This window comes from Nerophis lumbriciformis, linkage group LG24 (genome assembly GCF_033978685.3).
Source record: "Nerophis lumbriciformis linkage group LG24, RoL_Nlum_v2.1, whole genome shotgun sequence".
NCBI lineage: Eukaryota > Metazoa > Chordata > Actinopteri > Syngnathiformes > Syngnathidae > Nerophis > Nerophis lumbriciformis.
The window spans coordinates 22,246,566-22,264,796 of NC_084571.2; the positions used below are offsets into that span (position 1 = coordinate 22,246,566).

General features: G+C 40.5%; 1 protein-coding gene across 2 annotated transcripts in view; it reads right to left on the reverse strand.

Annotated features, from left to right (window-relative positions):
• Window positions 1-11,085: 11,085 nt before the first annotated feature.
• erap1b (endoplasmic reticulum aminopeptidase 1b) overlaps window positions 11,086-18,231 on the reverse strand; it is an 81,099-nt gene continuing 73,953 nt past the window's right edge. For both annotated transcript variants that reach the window (XM_061981807.1, XM_061981806.1), the window contains exon 19: window positions 11,086-17,511. In XM_061981807.1, the coding sequence (XP_061837791.1) occupies window positions 17,302-17,511 (210 nt within the window). In that variant the 3' untranslated portion in view covers window positions 11,086-17,301. The remainder of the gene's footprint in view (window positions 17,512-18,231) is intronic.

An 18,231-nucleotide genomic window follows, 5' to 3' on the forward strand; every position in this document is an offset into this window, starting at 1 on the left:
TCAATGTACACACCCTGATGATTATCTTGTGTGATGACTGTATTATGATGATAGTATATATGATAGTATATATCTGTATCATGAATCAATTAAAGTGGACCCCGACTCAAACAAGTTGAAAAACTTATTGGGGTGTTACCATTTCGTGGTCAATTGTATGGAATATGTACTTCACTGTGCAACCTACTAATAAAAGTCTCAAAAAGTCTCACGTACGTAACTTTGGGGACTTTGGGGAAATATATGTGCTGTATGAACTTTGGGGAGGTGAACGGTACTTTGGGCTGTGGGATTGAGTGTGTTGTGCAGGTGTTTGAGTTGTATTGGCGGGTTATATGGACGGGAGGGGGTAGGTGTTTGTTATGCGGTATTAATTTGTGGCATATTAAATATAAACCTGGTTGTGTTGTGGCTAATAGAGTATATATATGTCTTGTGTTTATTTACTGTTTTAGTCATTCCCAGCTGAATAACAGGTCCCACCCGCCTCTCACAGCATCTTCCCTATCTGAATCGCTCCCACTGCCCTCTAGTCCTTCACTCTCACTTTCCTCATCCACGAATCTTTCATCCTCGCTCAAATTAATGGGGAAATCATCGCTTCCTCGGTCCGAATCGCTCTCGCTGCTGGTGGCCATGATTGTAAACAATGTGCGGATGTGAGGAGCTCCACAACCTGTGACGTCACGCTACTCGTCTGCTACTTCCGGTAGAGGCAAGGCTTTTTTATCAGCGACCAAAAGTTGCGAACTTTATCGTCGATGTTCTCTACTAAATCCTTTCAGCAAAAATATGGCAATATCGCGAAATGATCAAGTATGACACATAGAATGGACCTGCTATCCCCGTTTAAATAAGAAAATCGCATTTCAGTAGGCCTTTAAATGAGACATTATGGAAAATGGTCACAAAATTCATTTTTTAATGCACATTCTACATATTTTTGGCCTGATTTAAGTGTTAATTTACCGTATTTCCCAGACTGTAAGCCCCGCCAAATTAAGAAAAACAAAAAAACATTTCCATAAATGAGTCGCATATATATATACATTGTAAAATTTGTTATTTACACATAAATATTCTGTAAATGTTTATTTACGTACCTTAATTGTTTCCAAATGGTCCCTGTAACACGGCAGTAGAACGGCTGATCAAACAAAACAGAAGATTTTGTCATGGACCCACTAGCTTTTTATTCACCTTTGTTGACCTATTATATGCCTTATTTTACCTTGTATTCACCTATTTTTTTTTAACTACTATTTACCTTGTTTGACCTTTTATGCACATTCTTCAATAGATTACTTGAATATTAAAATAATTGATAGCAGTAGTTTTATCTGATTACTCAACCAAAACTAATCTATGGATTACTCGATTACTAATGTCAAGTGTTTTGCTTTTTTCGCTGTGCTTATCCCACACTTGAAGGGATGTACCAATGCTGAATGTGGCTTCTGTATTTCACTCAAAAGACCAGACCGTAGTTATTTTTTTCCCTTTTATTTTCCTTTGGTTTGCAACAGTTTTTCCAACAAAGAAACAGCTTTTTGTTTCTTCTTTAGTCTTTTTAGCAGTCTTTAGCAGTGTTAGTAGACTTTGGTAGACTTTAGTTTCTTTAGCTGTCTTTAGTAGCCTTTAGTAGCCTTTAGTAGGTGAAAAACCTTTAAGGACAAAACACCACAAGATTAACATGCTGTAAAAAATCAATCAATTATCAATCCCACAATTTACAATTAGTAATTAGGCTATCAAACACTTAACTATTAAACAAGTGCAAGAAAATTGACTAATATTTTCCCTTTAAGTTAACACAGATTTTAAATAAATTGTCTCAACATAAATGCACCAAGACACATATAAAATACATTTAACACCAGAAACACAATAGATAAATGCAGCAGAAAACCCAATATGCAAATACATAAATACCTAACCAATTAACCACCTATTTTAGATACATATTTAAAATCCATATCCAATATAAATATATTATTAATTTAGCAGTGAAACACTCAATCTTAAACACTGTCTACTGGTAGAAAAATGCCCCTTTTTCTATGCCTTCACCAGCAGCCAATGATCCAACACAGTTAAATCCAACACTTTAAGTTGAGCGACTTCACCCTCCTGATGAAGCAAACTGCTCCAACATTTATCAAACTAAGCAAAGAATATCAACACTTCCTTACTAAACAACAGTTACACAAAACACCGTGTGTATATAGCCTCCAGACTAAGCACGCTACATGCACACAACTCCCCCGCACCCCCCGTCTCACCAGCGTAACCGGTGCGCCAGACCCACAAAGAGAAATAAAGTGCAATCTTACCGGCTGTCCGTTCAGCTTTTGGTTTTGGTACACTTTCAGCACAACTCTGGGTTATCTGTAATGAACTAAACCTTTCTTCACTCTGCGCTGGCGTCTTTTGTACTCCTTGATTTGACACAGCTGTCTAATTACCAGGCTCGCGCACCAGCAGATGAGACGGGAGCGCGCCGCGTTATACCTGCGCGTGAACGTAAACTGATCGGCTCTGATCATATAAGCCGACTGGCCGAAATAATGCCGAATTATATACATTTCCTCGGGTTACCTAGGTGAATAGGGATACGGATGTGCTCTAAAATAAAATATTATTTTATTAAGTGGGGTTTGGCTGGTTGCTAAGCAGCCACGGTTGCGAGCTCGGGCATCAGCTGACGAGACAGCTGTTCGCTGCTACACCTCCCACTCAAGCTTTCTGAACTTATTCCGAAAGGTTGCAACTGAAAAGACGAACAACTTCAAACAATTTTACCACTAGGGGCACTGCTCTTCTACAGGTAAAAGAACTACAAGCCGCCTAACATCTCCGCGCAATACCACACCATTATACCTCTCTTTCCGATCACTAGAAACTGTGGGGTGGATCACTGGCTGCTGATGATGGACTGAGGCACAGTTGCCTGGAGTAACAAGAACCTCAACATCTCTGACAATGCCCTTTAAATCAGGAACTACTTTGACGATTCAGTCAAGTCTAAACTGCCCACGCAAAGCATTCTGATCACAAAGCCACACAACATCACCAAGAGAGACATTTCTTTCTGTAGCATGCCATTTTGATCTAACAAAAAGGTTTGGGCCAGCAAGCTGGCACCATGCTTTCCAGAACTCGTTGACTTGGACTTGGATATCTCTGAGCCGCTTGTATGGATAGTTCTGGAACTTAAAGGATTTGAAGTCACCACTGTGAGATGCTCGACCCAGGAGGAGAGAGTTTGGTGTCACGTACTCCACATGGTCCTCCCGACTCTGGATTCTTGCATCAATAGGACGCTCGTTTGCCAGGTTAGCTGCCATTTGGAGGGATGTGAGGAACTCGCTGAAGGTAAGATTTGTCGACTTGCTCAAACTTTGAAGGACCCTCTTGGCGAACTTCACGGCAGCTTCAGCAGCTCCATTCCGATGTGGTGAGTCGGCAGGGAGCACTTTCCATGTCCAGGTTGTCCCATTCGCCGCTGCATACTTCTCCTGGCTTGCTCTGTCTAGGCTCTCCATGAAAGCATACAAATCCTCCAATAAGGACTTTGCACCAATGAAGTTGGTCCCAGGATCTGACCAAACTTTGAGGGGGTGGCCTCTGATGGCAGTGAATCTCTGATAGACCATTAGGAAACTCTCTGTCGACATGCTGTTGACCATGTCTATGTGCAGCGCCCGGCTCGCCATGCAGCAGAAGATGACCCCATAGACCTTCATTGATACTCTCCTTTTGACATCGTCCTTTACCAACTGACATGAACTGGAATGGTGCAGCAGGTCTTGATCTCTCCACTGGCAGGTCGCCCATCACCTGTTGACAGACTCGAGCTCTGGCCTTCCTGCAGTGGACACACTTGTTGACAACTTTTTGGGCTAGCCGTCTGCCTTGCACAACCCAAGCCCTCTTTTGCATTGTGAGTAGAGTCCCGGCAACGCCTTCATGCCCTTCTTGGTGACTCCGGTATGCAAGCAGAGTCCCCAGCCAATTGTGTCAAAGGGGATAAGTGGAACAGCCAAGTCGTCTTCTTTGAAATGCTGGATTCTGCCTCCACATACCAATAGGCCACTTTCCTTATCCCTGTATACGACCAGCCGGTCTGTTGTGGTGCTGGGAAAGGTAGCTTCTGCTTGTGCCACCAGACAGAGGTCTCGGAATGCGTCCTCTCTTTCTGCCACGGTGACTGTGCCATCGATCGGGACTGCCTCCCACTTTGGTCTTCCCCTGGCTGTGCCATAAAGAAACTTCTTTGCTGCTCTCCAGAGCAGTGCGAGTGATTTCTCCAGTCTGGTCAGGCTGCTGTATCGCTGGATATTCATAAGGCTTGTGACTGCAGCCCCGGCAGGAGGTCTGTGCAGATCGGCGGGGCTTGTCATTAGTTCCGGTTTAGACTCAGTCTTTCCTCTGGTAAGGGCAGCAACGAAATACTTTTTCTGGATGCGAATGAGGTTCTCTCTGGCTTCAACAGTAACATCTTTGGCAGACTTCACTGGCCACTCACTCTCTGGGAGACTTAGGAACTCAGGACCCAACTGCCACTTTGTACCTTCGTCCAGGTCCTTGGGGCTTGCCCCTCTTGAGATAATGTCTGCAATATTGAGGGGCCCAGGGATCCACCACCAGTCTTGGACATTTGTACTGCCTTGGATTTCCCCAATTCTGTTGGCAAAAAATGTCTGGTAGCCGTAGCTTTCCCGTTGGATTGCTCCCAAGACTGTCTGGCTGTCTGGCTGTCGACCAGATGGTACCACTTTTCCACACAGATGCTGCAGTGCTTCTGGAAGTGCTTTTTCAGACGAGCTGCATAGACTGCTAAACAGACCTCAGCTTTGACAGCGTCCCCCTTGTTGTCTAATGGTGTCAGCCTGGCTTTGGCTTCGACCAGCCGTATAGTCACATCCTCTGGTAACTCCCACCGAAGGTACAATACGGCACCGTAATAGTGTTCGCTACCATCAGAGAAAGTAATGCCACAGGGCTTGGAACACGGGTCAGGTGGTGTCAGGGCTCTGATGAATTTCAACTGGCTGAGCTTAGCGTAGTCTTCAAAGAGACAGATGGCATCTTCACGGAGGCTCTCAGTCAAAGGTGCATCCCATGTATCTATTGATGGACCATAGTTGACCTTTGCTTCCTGGAAAGCTCTCCTCACCAAGATGGCTCCATTCTGTTTGACAGGGGTTGCAAGACCAAGGGGATCGTATAGCCCAGAAACTTGACTGAGGAGCTCTCTTCGGGTGAGTGGTACTGGCACTTGCGCTCTGACTTCTTCTCTTGACAGGTTTTCGCCGAGTCTCATTTTCTTTCTCTTTTTGGAGAAGTTCACAGCTACCATCAAGTGAAGCCTGTCACTCTCAGGATCATATCCAAGGCACAGGGCTTTATTGTTCCCCTCAGAGAGTTGGTTTGGGAGGACCATCACTGGGGGTTCTTCCTTCTATAAGTGGCTTGATTCTGACCTCCCACTTTGGCCGGAATAGACCCATGCCTTCATGTAGAATCCTCCGGCTTCCAGGATGTGCTCAATATTTGCTTGAGCTGGCTCATATCATCATGTGAGGTCAAGATGTCATCTACATAAGCGTCTTGCTTCAGTACTCGACGCTCTTCTGGAAGATGGTGGAACTTTGGCAGGCTGATTTATCGCCTATGTTAACCCTGGTGATGGCATATTCCTGGACGTCCTCTTCTTCAGAGTCTCTCCACAGGAAGCGATGTAGGTGTACTTCCTGGTCCTCAAGCCATACAGAATTGTACATTTTTTTGAAGTCCCCAAGTGCAGCAAAGACACCTTGGCGAAACCGGATGAGGACAGCACGGATGTCATTGAGGACGTCTGGACCCTTGATGAGCAGGTCGTTCAGGCTCTGGCCTCTGAATTTCTGACTACTGTTCCAGACGAGGCGTACTGGCGTTGTCACTGAGTGGGGATTTGGTGCAATCAAGTGGCTGATGTACCATACGGGTCCAGACCAGCTTGCCAACGCTTCTACGGACAGCTTGACTGCAGCGTTCCGCTCAACCATCTCGTGGACTTGAGCTTTGTAGGTAGCCTTCCATTTTGGCTCCTTTGCCAACTGCTTCTCAGTCCTCAGGAATGTTGCTTCAACTGCTCTCCTGTTGTTTGGCAATGTTTCTGGATCCTCCGCCCAAGGGTACTTTGCATGCCAGTCTGGTTTCTCGCTGTGGTGATCTCCATTGATGTATGTTAGTCCACTCTTTATTTGCTCCAGTTCCCGCTCCTCAGAGATTGTCATCTCCTTTCCTCCAGGTTGGCAATTCCCACATCTGCAGCCGCCACACCTGGGCTCACACGCAGCCCCAATGCTGTCCCACCTTCACCAGTCCATGAAGTCTCGGCTGGCAGAAGACGTGACTGCTTGGGACAGCTGAGGTGAATGAACTGGGTTCTTGCTGGTATGCTCCTCATACGCAACAGCTGCTGCGCGCATGGAGCGGGCGAAGTGGGTTCTGGATCCATGGGCTGTGACTTTAATATTTTCCATGAGATCTGGATGAGAGCCACCCACTGTTTCCCCAAGGGGACCATCCCACAGGACAAGGTCGCCAATGGAGCGCACTTTTTGAGGGACGAGTTGGCCTTCCTTGTGGCTGAAGAGGAGCTTGATTTTAGTGGGACGAACCAGTTCATGACGAGGGACATCAGGAAATATCTTCTGCAGTGTTTTGGGTGGTACATGGCGATTGACCTCTGCGATGCTGTCCAGCCCGTAACAAACAAGCTGGTGGGACCTCAGGGTTCCTTTTGCAGTTGCGACCCGGATCTTCAGGAGGTAACGCTTGGTCTCCACCGTCACTTGCATCCCCCCGACTCCATGAACTATGAGCGCCACATCCTCACTCCTCAGGTTCAGCTCACCAGCCGCCTCATGAGTGATGTAGTTCGTATCGGACGCCAAGTCTATCAGGGTTCCGATCCTTTGTCCATCATTTGCAGTAACTTCCAGGATCATCATTATGACAGGGTACTCTTCAAGGCCATTCTCTGCTAGCAAGCTCCTCTCAGGTACGGCTGAACTGAATGTCTTTGAGACAGAGTTGCAGAATGCATCCCGGCACCGCTGGGCTAGGTCTGGGGGAAGGCGTGTCAGGAACTCTTCCTGGGTTTCTGTGTACTTTTTCCATCCACCTCTTGCTGGACTAGGCTTTGGCCTCCTTGTCCCATCTCCCTTACTTGCAGCTTTGGGACACAGGTAGTAGTGATGACTCAAACTTTGAGCATCCTTACACTCCTCGCTTTTGCACAGAAAGTTGGTCTTGCACTCTGCATCACCATCGTGGACCTCCAAGCACTTGCCACAAGCACCAATTTCTTTAACTGCTTCCTTCTTCTCTTCTGTTTTGAGAGCTTTGAACTTTTTGCAGTAGTAGAGTCTTTTTCTGTGGCCCCTTTCTCCACAGACAACACAGGGTGCTTGGGCGCTTGAGAAATTGGTTCTTTTTGTTCGGGCATGTTTTTTCGGGACTCTTGTCTCCCTCCTGCTGGGGTCATCGCCCCTGAGCTGGTCCAGCTGCTCATAAATCTTTTCCTGACTTCTCAGAAACTTGATGAGTATGTCAAACCTGTCCTCAGGTGATGAGTATTCCTCTTCCTCTCCTCTGGATACATGGACCAGCCACTCCTTGTTTAAGCCCTCCGGCAGCTTACTTTCCAGGGACTTGGTAACTAGTGGATTTTTCAGGGTGCCAGTGTTTCCCAGTTCACAGAGGTCATACAGGGCCTTTTCCACGATTTGTATCAAGTCCACAATCTTCCTGGGTTGATGACTTTTTACTGGTGGCAGTGCCTGCAGCTCCTCAATGATTTCCAGGGCAATTGCTGTTTTGTTTCCGAACCGATTTCCCAGCACACGAAAGATTTCATCTGCCGTCCCATATGATGACAGGCCCAACAGCTGGATTTTCTTGACCTCCTTGGAGCCATTTGGTTCGCTTTGCTTTTGTAGTGCCTCCCATTCTTTCATCCAGAGGTAGAAGTTCCGCTTGTTGCCATCAAACCGTGGGAGTGCTGTTGGTTTCAGTTTGATAGCAGGTGAGTGGTGTGGCATCTCCTCAAAGGACTCCTTCTTTTGAAGCTTTGCCTGCAGTAGGGTAGCCTTGTCAGAAATGAACTCTTGCAGCGTACTCTCCACATTCCTGACACACTCTCGGAAGTCAGGATGCTCTCCTTCAGGGACCCACCGAGTCCATTGGCGCATGGTTCCTTTTGCCATTTTCACCAGCCCCTCAAGAATACTGAGCATCAGTTTGTACACCTCCAGCTTCAGGCTAGGTTTGCTCGCTGCCAACCGCTTGCACTCTTTTTCAGCAGCCTCCAATACAAGAGAAAGTTCGGAGCAGCCAGAGTTTTGCCATAGAACCTTCTGGACAGTATTCTCCACTTCCTCAAGCATCTGTTCGCAGTCCTCTGCTGTTTTTCTCACATCTTCATTGATGTCCTCTTTAGCGGTAGGTTCAAGCTCCGCCTCTTCAATCAAGTTTTCCACCTCCTCATTTGCCTCCATTACCTTCTCAGCCTGAAGTGTGACCTTGCTGAAGGCTTCCACCAGTTCTTCTGCCGACATTTTTTTGCAAGACTTCCAACAGTAAGTTTGCCTGTCGGGTAAACTGCTGTTTGGCAGTCGTTCTTTCCCTCTTCAGCTGCTGCAGGGATTTTGACTCGGCCATTTTGGGCTTTGCTAAGAGCTTTGGAGCACTGGGCCTGGACACAGTAGTGGCTTGGCAGGGGCGTTGGGTGGACTTGATTGCGGGAGACCCAGTCTGGTTTGCTTAGGGGCTTTTTTAACCAGCTGGCACTGCGGTTTTTCACTGTCAAGTGTTTTGCTTTTTTCGCTGTGCTTATCCCACACTTGAAGGGATGTACCAATCCAGAAGCCACATTCAGCATTGGTACATCCCTTCAAGTGTGGGATAAGCACAGCGAAAAAAGCAAAACACTTGAAGACTAATGTTATCGATAGTAGCAGCCATCGTTGTATCTGATTATTTCATTAATCAAACAAACTAATAGATAGACTACTTGATTAAGAAAATAATCCATAATTGCAGCCTTAGTTTTATCCGATTACTCAAACAAACTAATTTACGAATTACTCTATTACTAAAGTTATCAATAGCAGCAGCACTAGTTTCATCCGATTACTCGACCAAATCTAATCTATGGGTTACTCAATTACTAAAGTTATCGATAGCAGCAGCCATCGTTTTATCCAATTATTTCATTAACCAAACAAACTAATCGACAGACTACTTGATTATTAAAATAATCGATAGCAGCAGCCCTGGTTTTATCCGATTACTCGAACAAAGTAACCTATGGATTACTCAATTACTAAAGTTGTCGATAGCAGCAGCCCTAGTTTTAGTTGATTGCTCGACCAAAACTAATCTTTGGATTACTCTATGACTAAAGTTATCGATAGCAGCTGCCATATTCTTACCTGATTACTTTATTAATCAAATAAACTAATGCATAGACTACTTCATTATTAAAATAATCGATAGCAGCATCCCTAGTTTAATTTAATTATTCGATAACTCGAACAAACTATTCTATAGATTACTCAAATTATCAATAGCAGCAGCCCTAGTTTTATCAGATTACTCGATTACCTGAAAAAACTAATTAATGGATTACTTGATTACTAAAGTTATCGATAGCAGCAGCCCTAGTTTCATCTGATTACTCGATTAATTGAACAAACTAATCAATGGAATACTTAAATACTAAAGTTATCGATAGTAGCAGCCATTGTTTTATCCGATTATTTCATTAATCAAACAAATTAATCAATAAGCAGCCCTAGTTTTATCCGATTACTCGAACAAACTAATTTATGGATTACACGAATACTAAAGTTATCGATAGCAGCAGCCCTAGTTTCGTCCGATTACTCGATTAATCGACCAAAACTAATATATGGATTACTCGATTACTAAAGTTATCGATAGTAGCAGCCATCGTTTTATCCGATTATTTCATTAATCAAACAAACTAATTGATAAACTACTTAATTATTATAACAATCGATAGCAGCAGCCCTAGTTTTATCCGATTACTCGATTAATCGTACAAACTAATCGCTGTAGCCCTAGTTTAATCTGATTACTCGACCAAAACTAGGAACTAGTCTTTTCTTAATACTTCATTATCAAAATAATAGATAGCAGCAGCCCTAGTTAAATCCGATTATTTGAACAAACTAATCTATGGATTACTCAAGTTATCGATAGCAGCAGCCCTAGTTTCATCCGATTACTCGATAATCAAAATAATCGATAGCAGCAGCCATAGTTTAATCCAATTACTCCAGTAATCAAACAAAAGAATCGATAGATTACTTGATTAATAAAATAATTGATAGCAGCAGCTCTAGTTTTATCTGATTACTCAATAACTAAAGTTATCAATAGCAGCAGCTATCGTTTTTATCCAATTATTTTATTAATCAATCAACTAATCGATAGACTACATGATTATTAAAATAATCGATAACAGCAGCCGTAGTTTTATCCGATTACTCGAACAAACTGATCAATAGATTACTTGATTACTGAAGTAATCAAAAGCAGCAGCACTAGTTTCAACCGATTTTTCGATTAATTGAACAAACTAATCTATGGATTACTTGATTACTAAAGTTATCATTTCATCCGATTATTTAATTAATAAACAAACTAATCAATAGACTACTCGATTATTAAAATAATCGATAAAAGCAGCCTTAGTTTTATCCGATTATTCGAACAAACTAATCAATAGATTACTCGATAATCAAAATAATCGATAGCAGCGGCTATCATGAATGACTTCATGCCTTTATGAAGCAAACGAAAAAAATCAATAATTACTCAATTAAAAAAATAATCGATAGCATCAAGGTCACAGTTTTATGTTCATGTCAACGGTTGCCATGGTTACGTCCATTTATGAGCTCTACAAGAGTACGGGGCATACTTAATAGTATCATTAAAAACAGCACTAAGAAGGATTACCTTAAATACTTTACAGACAGACACGTAACAAAGGACAATATGAACGAAGTAGCGGAAGACTTTAATTATTACTTTGTAAATATTGGAACCAAACTAGAGCAAAGGATTCCAGTTGAAGAATTTAACTGTGATGAATTTATTGAAAATGAAATGTTATCCATAACTGATTGAACTACTTATGAGAAGAACTGATGCATTTAGAACACATGATGTAAATTTAGTTTTTGGACATGTAAAAAAAAGATGTCAAATATGTGATGTATCACATTGATACTGTATACATGTTCCAAATACATTTCAACCAACCAACCGACACTTTATGAATATGACATTATAAATATAAAATAAATATTTAAATCTCCGTAGTTAAATTGTTGGTTTGATTATGTAATATTTACTGTGACAAAGCTGTACTTGGCTACAGCATTTTAAAGTACAAAACAATAGCTACAGACAAAACCATTTTACAATCGGACTGCTTAAAGCAGAGGTGTGCTTTAAGTACCTTAAACTCTACAGCTAGTGCCATCTAATAAACTTAAAGTCTCAAGCTAGTGCCATTTAATAACCTTAAAGTCTCAATCTAGTGCTGTCTCATAATCTGAAAGTCTCAAGATAGTGCCATTTTATAACCTTAAAGTCTCATGCTAGTGCCATCTCATAATCTTAAAGTCTTAAGATAGTGCCATATAATAACTTTAAAGTCTCAAACTAGTGCAATCTCATAATCTTAAAGTCTCAAGATAATGCCATCTCATAGTCTTAAAGTCTCAAAATAGAGCCATCTGATAACCTTTAACTCTCATGCTAGTGCCATCTCATAATCTTAAATGGTAAATGGGTTGTACTTGTATAGCGCTTTTCTACCTTTTTTAAGGAACTCAAAGCGCTTTGACACTATTTCCACATTCACCCATTCACACACACACATTCACACACAAAGTCTCAAGATAGTGCCACCTCATAACTTTAAAGTCTCAAGCTAGTGCCATACAATAACCTTAAAGTCTCAAGATAGTGACATCTCATAATCTTAAAGTCTCAAGATAGTGCCACCTCATAACTTTAAAGTCTCAAACTAGTGCCATACAATAACCTTAAAGTCTCAAGATAGTGACATCTCATAACCTTAAAGTCTCAAGATACCATTTCCTAATCTTAAAATCTCAAAATAATGCCATTTCATAATCCCAAAGTGTCAAACTAGTGCCGACTCATAATCTTAAAGTCTCAAGATGGTGCCATCTAATAACCTTAGAGTGTCATGCTAGTGCCATCTCATAATCTTAAAGTCTCAAGGTAGTGCCATCTAACAACCTTAAAGTTTTATGCTAGTGCCATCTCATAATCTTAAACTCTCAAGATAGTGCCATCTAATAACCTTAAAGTTTCAAGATAGTGCCATATAATAACATGAAAGTTTCAAGCTAGTGCTATCTAATAACCTTAGTCTCGAGATAGTGCCACCTCATAACATTAAAGTCTCAAGATAGTGCCATATAATAACCTTAAAGTCTCAAGATAGTGACATCTCATAACCTTAAAGTCTCAAGATGCCATTTCCTAATCTTAAAATCTCAAAATAGTGCCATCTCATAATCCCAAGGTGTCAAGATCCATCTCATAACCTTAAAGTTTCAAGATAGTGCCATATAATAACCTTGAATTCTCAAACTAGTGCCGTCTCATAATCTTAAAGTCTCAAGATAGTGCCATTTCATAACCTTAATGTCTCAAATCATTACTTTAAGGTCTCAAGCTAGTGTCATCTTATAACCTTAAAGTCTCACGTCCTTATCTAATCTTCTCAAACTAGTGCCATCTCACAACCTTAAAGTCTCACATCCTTACTTTAAGGTCTCAAACTAGTGCCATTTCATAATCTTAAAACCTCAAGCTAGTACCATATCATACTCTTAAAGTCTCAAGATAGTGCCATCTCATAACCTTAGTTTCAAGCTTGTGCTATCTCATAACCTTAAAGTCTCAAGCTAGTGCCATCTCATTACCTTAAATTCTGGAGCTAGTGCCATCTTGTAACCTTGAAGTCTCAAGCTAATGCCATCTTATAACCTTGAAGTCTCAAATCATTACTTTAAGGTATCAAGCTAATGTCATCTCATAATCTTAAAGTCTCAAGTCTTTACTTTTAAGGTTTCAAGCTAGTGTAATTTCATAACCTTAGTCTCACACTATTATCATGTCATAACCTTACGTTTTCAAGTCCTTACTTTAATGTCTCAAACTGGTGCTATCTCATAATCTTAAAGTCTCAAGCTAGTGCCATCTCATAATCTTAAAGTCTCAAGATAGTGCTATCTCATAATCTTAAAGTCTCAATGTAGTGATATCTCATAACATTTAAGTTCTCAAGCTAGTGCTACCTCATAACCTTAAAGTCTCAAGTCCTTACTTAAAGGTTTTAAGATAGCGCCAGCTCAGTACCTTAAGTTCTCAAGCTAGTGCCATCTCATAACCTTAAGTTCTCAAGCTAGAGCGATCTTATTATATTAAGTTATCAAGCTAGTACCATCTCATACCCTTTAAATCTAAAGCCAGTGCCATTGCATAGTCTTAAATTCTCACGATAGCGTCATCTCGTAACCTTAAAGTCTCCTGTCCTTACTTTAAAGTCTCAAGCTAGTGCCATCTCATAATCTTAAATTCTCAAGATAGTGTCATCTTGTAACCTAAAAGTCTCAAGTCCTTCCCTAAAGTCCTCAAGCTAGTGGTATCTCATAATCTTAAAGTCTCAAGTCCATACTTTTAAGGTTTCAAGCTAGTGTCGTCTCATAAACTTAAGTTCTCAAGTTAGTGCCATCTCATAACCCTAACTTCTCAAGCTAGTGCCATCTCATAACCTTAACTTCTCAAGCTAGTCCCATCCCATAACCCTAACTTCTCAAGCAAGTGCCATCCCATAACCCTAACTTCTCAAGCTAGTGCTATCTCATAACCCTAACTTCTCAAGCAGTGCCATATCATAACCCTAACTTCTCAAGCTAGTGTCATCCCATAACCCTTAAGTCTCAAGCTAGTGTCATCCCATAACCCTTAAGTCTCAAGCTAGTGCCATCCCATAACCCTTATGTCTCAAGCTAGTCCTAAGTCACTTTGGTAAGAAACAAGCAAGTCACAAGTCGAGTCGTACTTATAGCAAGTCAAATTAAAATGCTCGCATTGACACATTGAAAAAACAAAAAAAAACATTTTAACTTATAGTTATATTTTTAGACTAAAAATTATAACAAGAATATTGGAGACATTTTTGGATAAATTGTTGCTCTATTTTTGGCCGTAACTTTGGTTGTGTTACTTCAAGTCTAAATTGAGAGATTTGCTAAGAGGGTTTTCTTCATGTTAAATTTGAATGTATACTTTTATTATTTTATAGATCAACAATAGACTGGGAAATCATTTCAGACCAGGTTTTTTTTATTACCTTTATGTAATTAATAATAAAGCAATGTCTGCCGTGATGAAAACACTTGGTTATCTAGACTAGTTATCATAAAAAAACGGTGTATTACTTCATATAACATCACATTGACATTAGCTTCATGTTAGTTTAAAAAGCTACATTACCATTCAAAAAGCAAACGTTAAGCTTCTTGATAACGTCGGACATGACAATAAGTTAGCTAAAGACACGTTTACTGCTTACTAATCGGAAAAGTCAAAGCATTTTCACCACTACCGAGGTAAGCTTCAAAGATGGCTGCCCAGAATGTAAACAATAAAGTAAGCTTTTATAATATCCGTTATTAGCACCTCTGATTAGTTTTTGCCGCACTAAATCAGCCATATACGATGTATTGTTGGACGTTTATATATGGCAACGTTACTAAAGTGTGTCATGTAATATATATATATATATATATATATCCATCCATCCATCCATTTTCTACCGCTTATTCCCTTTGGGGTCGCGGGGGCGCTGGAGCCTATCTCAGCTACAATCGGGCGGAAGGCGGGGTACACCCTGGACAAGTCGCCACCTCATATATATATATATATATATATATATATATATATATATATATATACACAAACATTCTACATCGCTAGAAATAGCGTTTGTATTTTCTCTTCATCCAGTGTTTGAAGGTTGCAGAAAGAGTGCATTTTCCACCCAGAAGTTGTTTATATTCGGACAATGCAAGCGCAAAAACAGAGACGGCCACATCAATGATTTTCATAGATGTGGCCATCTTGATTATCGACCTGGAACGCTCATATCTCAACTATGACGCCATTCCAAACTCCCACTTCCAACTTCCAAGGTCAATGGACTCGAACCACCTGTTCCTCAACACCACCAAGACCAGGGAAATGGTGCCGCACTAAATCAGCCATATACAATGTATTGTTGAACGTTTATATATGGTAACGTTACTAAAGTGTGTCATGAAATATATATATATATATATATATATATATATATATATATATATATATATATACATACACAAACATTCTACATCGCTAGAAATAGCGTTTGTATTTTCTCTTCATCCACAGTGTTTGAAGGTTGCAGAAAGAGTGCATTTACCCCCCAGAAGTTATTTATATTCGGACAAGGCAAGCGCAAAAACGGAGACGGCCACATCAATGATTTTCATAGATGTGGCCATCTTGATTACCGACCAGAATCGCTCATATCTCAACTATGACGTCATTCCAAACTCCCACTTCCAACTTCCAAGGTCAATGGACTCGAACCACCTGTTCCTCAACACCACCAAGACCAGGGAAATGGTGGCGTTGAGGAGAACCAGGACGCACCCAGAACATTAAGGTTGACTGGGTGGAGGTGGGTCACACTTACAAATACCAGAGATTGGGGGATAAACTGGACTGGACTGCCAACACAAACTCTTCTGTGCGGGAATGGTCAGAGCCATCTTCCTCAGAAGGCTGGCGTCCTTCAACATCTGCAAGAAGCTGTTACAGATAGTTTAGCAAAAAAATATATATTTGGAAAAATGCAAATATTTAAGTAAAAAAGTCATTGTTAAATAATCTCCCTCAGCTATCAAGGCAGAAAGGAAGCATGGGAAACACTCAATGTCAACAAAATTCTAAAATCACATTAAAAACGTAAAAATAAGCTCTTAAATTAAAGCTGCAAAAATAAGGAATACGTAATAAATGCTTAATAAAGTGGAACAAAATAGTGCAAAGTGTGAAAACGTAAACAGAGATAGCTGAGAAGAAATATTTTCTGCAGGATTAGAGCCAAGAAGCTACGGCTGTGCTCTAAAGCAGTGTTTCTTAACCATAGGGACAGGGGCCCATTGTTGGGCCGCCAAAAAATATCTGTTTCTCGGCTGTGGTCCGTATGGGCCACGGTAATACTCAGTTGCAATACCCTTTCCCACCACTTGTGGCAGTAATGACAATCCCAAACAAACGGGGGAAAAAATGGAGCTACAGTCATAGAGAAGTATTTTAAGCGCAAAAAAATATGACTAAAGTGGTGAAGCTGTAATTTTTTAGCAGTTTAATTAAGAAACATATTAATTATCATTCATATAGTTTATTTTATCACAACATAATTGTATTTTTCATCAGTTATTTATGATTCCCTTTCTTATGCGGTATATTTCGTAAGTACCTGTTTTTCTAATCAGCCTGACCTAAGCCTAAGGTTTATGTGTTAAAAAAATAATAATCTTTGTGATTGACGAATGCTTTCATGTCGTTTGACAAGTTTTAGTCTATTAAACTGTAGAAAGGTTACATATAATTATTTAATACAATTAAAATCAAGAGTAAGATTACTAATTCAGTGTAAAATGGCGCAACCAAACATTATAGTTGATACCGTTACCTAATTGGTTGTTAGCTTGTCACTCCCACTGATGAGTGATCACTTCATGTGTTGCTTGGTTACCAGAGAGCGAGTTCCTTTGCAACTTCTGGTTTCTTCCGACGAAGAAGAAAAAAAAATGTTTACGTTTTGTATTGCATTGATATCGATTACGTGTCTATCACGATTTATATTGATATCGTTTAATCGCCCAACCCTACCCCGAAGTCCAAGTCAAGTCTCAAGTCACAAAAACCAAGTCCACTCTTTTATCAGAGTTGGTCAAGCAAGCCTCAAGTCCTCAAATTTGCGACTCGTGTGTTTGTTTATGTTTACATGACTGCAGTCAACTTTGGATTGTTCTCTCAAATACTGGACCACCAGCCTTCCCCAGCACACAATTTTGGGGAATTTATGTAAAAAAAATGAAATCCCTTTTGTGTCCGCTACAAGTCCACATGCAGATGTGGGTTGGTTGGTTTAGGTTTAGGTTTAGGTTTATTTCGAACATGGTGCTGTTTGCTCAGCCAGGACTGCAGTTTGGGGAAGTTGTTATTGGCCCAGTTGATGTTGTCTTGGATGGTGTCGTAAGCCTGCTGGATACACCTCATCTCTGAGCCCGTCTCCTCCGTTAAAGAACCAAAAAAATTCTGCACCTGAGCACAAGCAGAGAAGTGAATCTTACCAAAATGAAAACTGTGAACATGTGACACTGACATAACCACAAGCACAATAATAAACATATTGTTGGAATAATACTCTCTAATTCTCAAATAGTGGGCCAGGCGATGGCGCCATGGTAGAGGGGGGACGTGACGGGGGCGTGAGAGGTAATAGCGTAAATCTTGACACATACAGATTGATACATAAATAAAAATTCACTACAGGGGTGGTGTGAAAAAATTCGGTCTACTAGGAAAAGGTAACTGTGAGCAAGTTCCAAACAGCCTGTTAAAAAATAATCTAATAATAAAAAATGTAATTAAAATTTTCTTCAATAAAAAAAACAGATTCGCCAGAAAAAAAAAAAAATGTTCTTCAATAAAAAACATTATTTGCAAGTATAAAAACAATGTTCTTCAATTAAAAAAATAATTGTCAAGTATGAAAACAATGTTCTTCAATTAAAAAAACAACTTGCATGTATAAAAACAATTGTATTCAATTAAAAAAAATGTTCGCAAGTATAAAAACAATTTTCTTTAATACAAAAAATTATTCGCAAGTATAAGAATTTCCTTCAAATAAAAAAAAAGATTTACAAGTAAAGAACAAAAATTTCTTCAAAATGTTTTTTTTTTGCAAATATAAAAACCATTTTCTTCAATTAAAAAAATAATTCGCAAGTATGAAAACAGTGTTCTTCAATTAAAAAA